This window comes from Pteropus medius, unplaced genomic scaffold (genome assembly GCF_902729225.1).
Source record: "Pteropus medius unplaced genomic scaffold, Ma_sr-lr_union100, whole genome shotgun sequence".
Taxonomy (NCBI): Eukaryota; Metazoa; Chordata; class Mammalia; order Chiroptera; family Pteropodidae; genus Pteropus; species Pteropus medius.
In genome coordinates this window covers 1,058,771-1,061,474 of record NW_024349798.1, presented here as the reverse complement: position 1 = coordinate 1,061,474, position 2,704 = coordinate 1,058,771, and the positions used below count along the sequence as shown (strand labels likewise).

Sequence of the window (2,704 nt, the reverse complement as noted above, 5' to 3'; positions counted from 1 at the left end):
GCAACAATCAGAGAGCAGGCAGTGAGGTGCCTTGGTGCTCAGCGGGGAATGGGTGGGCCAGAGTCTCTGTCTCCTCTTTCTTGGCCACTGGATGAATATTCTGGGGCCTGGGGCCTAGTTGTGGGGTGACACTGAGTTCAACAGGGCCACTGCCCATTCCCGCCCCACCTTTCTTGCCAGGAACCGCCTCCCCACCGCAGTGACCACATCCCCCCAGGTTGCCTTGGAAACACTTCTCAGGCAGGGGACTTGGTGTGCAGTTGCCCAGCAACAAGTGGTGCCCTCCCTTCCGCCTTCATCTGAGGCAACTGCCCTGCAGCCTCCCGCAGGCACAAGGAAGAGCTGCTCTGAGGGGTGAGAGGGGCTGGACCGAACAGCGCTTGAGGTGAGGCGAGCAGGAGGGCCCCGCAGGTGGGAATCCCAGGGGACAGCACCCATTGCTTCCTCTCTAGGCCCAGCAAGATCTGATGGGCCCAGAAGACTGGAGGAAAGACACCCTTAGGACACTTAGAACTTTGAGGCACCCTGGGGTCTGGGAGAAAAACAGGGCCTCTGGGAGGGGGTTGGGAGTTCTGAGCAGTACGGCCTGGCTGCAGGCCTCTGAGGGAGCCCCCTGTCCACCATCTGACCCCTCTCGCCCTCTCTGGGTCCCCTCTGTCCCTGCCCCTGCCTGGGTGTTTCTGAGGCCGATATTCAGCTCCCTGATCTCCGTCTCTCTTTTCCTCTTGTCTGGGCACTCGCTGCCTTTCTCCCTCTCTAGATTGTGCTTCCTCTTCTGACCTGTCTCTCCAGATGCCTTTGACTCCAGAACAGCCCTCTGGGTACATGGAGGGGCCCCCTGCGTCAGAGCCGGCCTCGTGGCCCCCGCTACCCTGCGGACCCTGCGTCCCCATCATGCTGGCCCTGGCCTCTCTGGCTGCCCTTTTCCTCCTCAGTACAGCTGTGCTGGCCGAGCGCCTCTTCCGCCGCTCTCTGCGCCCGGACCCCAGCCACCGGGCACCCACTCTGGTCTGGCGCCCTGGAGGAGAGCTATGGATTGAGCCCACAGGCACCCCTCGAGAGCGCTCCGAGGACTGGTATGGCTCTGAGGTCCCTCTGCTGATGGACCAGGCCCCAGACCCTCATACCCCCAGGGGAACCTTGGAGGCCAGAGCAACAGCCCCACCTGCCCCTGTAATTCCACACTCCCCTCCCAGCTGCTTAGTCCCTCAGCCCCTGCCTAAAGCCCCAGCCCGCAGCACCTTCTGGGGACCCCAGGCCTGGGAGGAGAGGCTCCACGCTCCGGGCTTGGTGAGCTGGGCTGAGCCTGAACAGAGGCCAGAGGCCAGCGTGTGTTTGGGGAGCCCCCAGACCCGAAGGCAGCGCCCGGGAAGCCCTGATTCTGAGTGGGGCCTCCAGCCTCTGGTCACCCTGGAGCAGATCTCAGCTTTCTGGAGGCGCGAAGGCCGGACCAGCATGGGTTTCTGAATCTCCAGGGCCTGGAGGACTGGCTTCCCAGAGACTCTGAGGAAGGCCCAACCTCAGAGGGACCTTAAGACCCTAAGGCTCCAGCTTGGGAACCCAGTGACACGTGTGGCCTCCCCAGGGAAGAATGCCGCAGGCCTTTTGCATCTGGATTTCAGTTCCACTGTATCTGGGTCTGGGCAGGTCGGTGTGGACAGAGCCTGTGCTGCAGTGGAAGCTCAGAGGTGCCACTGCGTAGGCTGTGGTGCAGAGACCTGGAGGTGGGGCTGACTCTGGGCCAGAAGCCACCAAGATTACATTGCTGATTAAAAACTCAAGGTACCAGACAGGCATGAAACAGCATCACTGCAGTAGCTTCTACCTTCCTTCAGTGTGCATCCAAAATGCCAACCTCAGTGGGAAGGGGTCCTATGGATGCTGAAGAACAGACAGCGTGATAATGATGTGTGTCAGTCGTGCCATCAGGAGATGACAGGAATCCAGCTTCCAGAGCCACAAATCATAAAGAGGGGTCAAGAGCGGGCAAAGGAGCATCTTATTATATGAGAACTGTGGCTTTGACTCCCAGCTCATAGCAGGGAACTTGGGGAGCCAAACTGGAGAAGCCCTCTCTTGTCTACAGCTGGGATCTAGAGTCCAAAAAAATCGGTGGGCTCCTCTGCTTGTCCTCTGAAGTCTGACACATCCCAGACTTCAGAATCTTCTCCCTCCATGGTGAGGGAGGCCTGGGCCAAGGCGACTGAGGTTGAGCCGTTGGGGAAGACAGCACTATCCTGGGCCAGGGCAGCTCCCCAAAGTTCAGCCTCTGGCCACCTTCCCTCCCACCTTGCTGGATCCAGCTGGGTGGAGTGTTCTGGAGAGACAGATTCCCCCCAGATGGACTTACTTATAATACTCTACCCTAGAGAAATGGAACCCCAAAATGTCCTTGGCCCTATAGACATCTATATCAGATGACCTCTTTGGGAGCAGGGCCAGGGGCTGGCGAGAGACAAGGAGTTAGCAATCCCCAGAGGTCTGATATCCCAAACTGCAGTCATGAGTGTTAGAATTTTTGCCGTACCAGCTGACCACCTGTGCTATTATTTACTTTATATTTTTCTTTATATTGGCTTACTATTTGCTTAATAAATTTATTTTAAAAGGAATCTTTTTTGTATCACCTCTGTAAATGGAAAACGGGTTTCACTTGCTGTAAATAGAAGGTAAAACATGAAAATAAATACAATGTAAACAAAGA

The 2,704-nt window shown here is 57.1% G+C and overlaps 1 protein-coding gene across 4 annotated transcripts; it reads left to right on the top strand.

Moving 5' to 3' along the window:
* Window positions 1–205: 205 nt before the first annotated feature.
* CUNH16orf54 (chromosome unknown C16orf54 homolog) lies at window positions 206–2,704 on the top strand. Of its 4 annotated transcripts, none has more exons than XM_039884532.1 (2): window positions 206–385; window positions 761–2,704. In XM_039884532.1, exon 2 carries the CDS (start codon window positions 793–795, stop codon window positions 1,465–1,467), a length of 675 nt encoding a protein of 224 aa, XP_039740466.1. In that variant the 5' UTR covers window positions 206–385; window positions 761–792; the 3' UTR covers window positions 1,468–2,704. The 4 variants fall into 4 exon arrangements, with proteins under 4 accessions (XP_039740466.1, XP_039740468.1, XP_039740467.1 ...); XM_039884534.1 differs by having other exon boundaries at window positions 251–385; window positions 793–2,704; XM_039884533.1 differs by having other exon boundaries at window positions 334–411.

Coding starts and splice junctions, on each gene's coding strand:
- CUNH16orf54 (XM_039884532.1), top strand. CDS start 793: ATGCCTTTGACTCCAGAACAGCCCTCTGGGTACATGGAGGGGCCCCCT.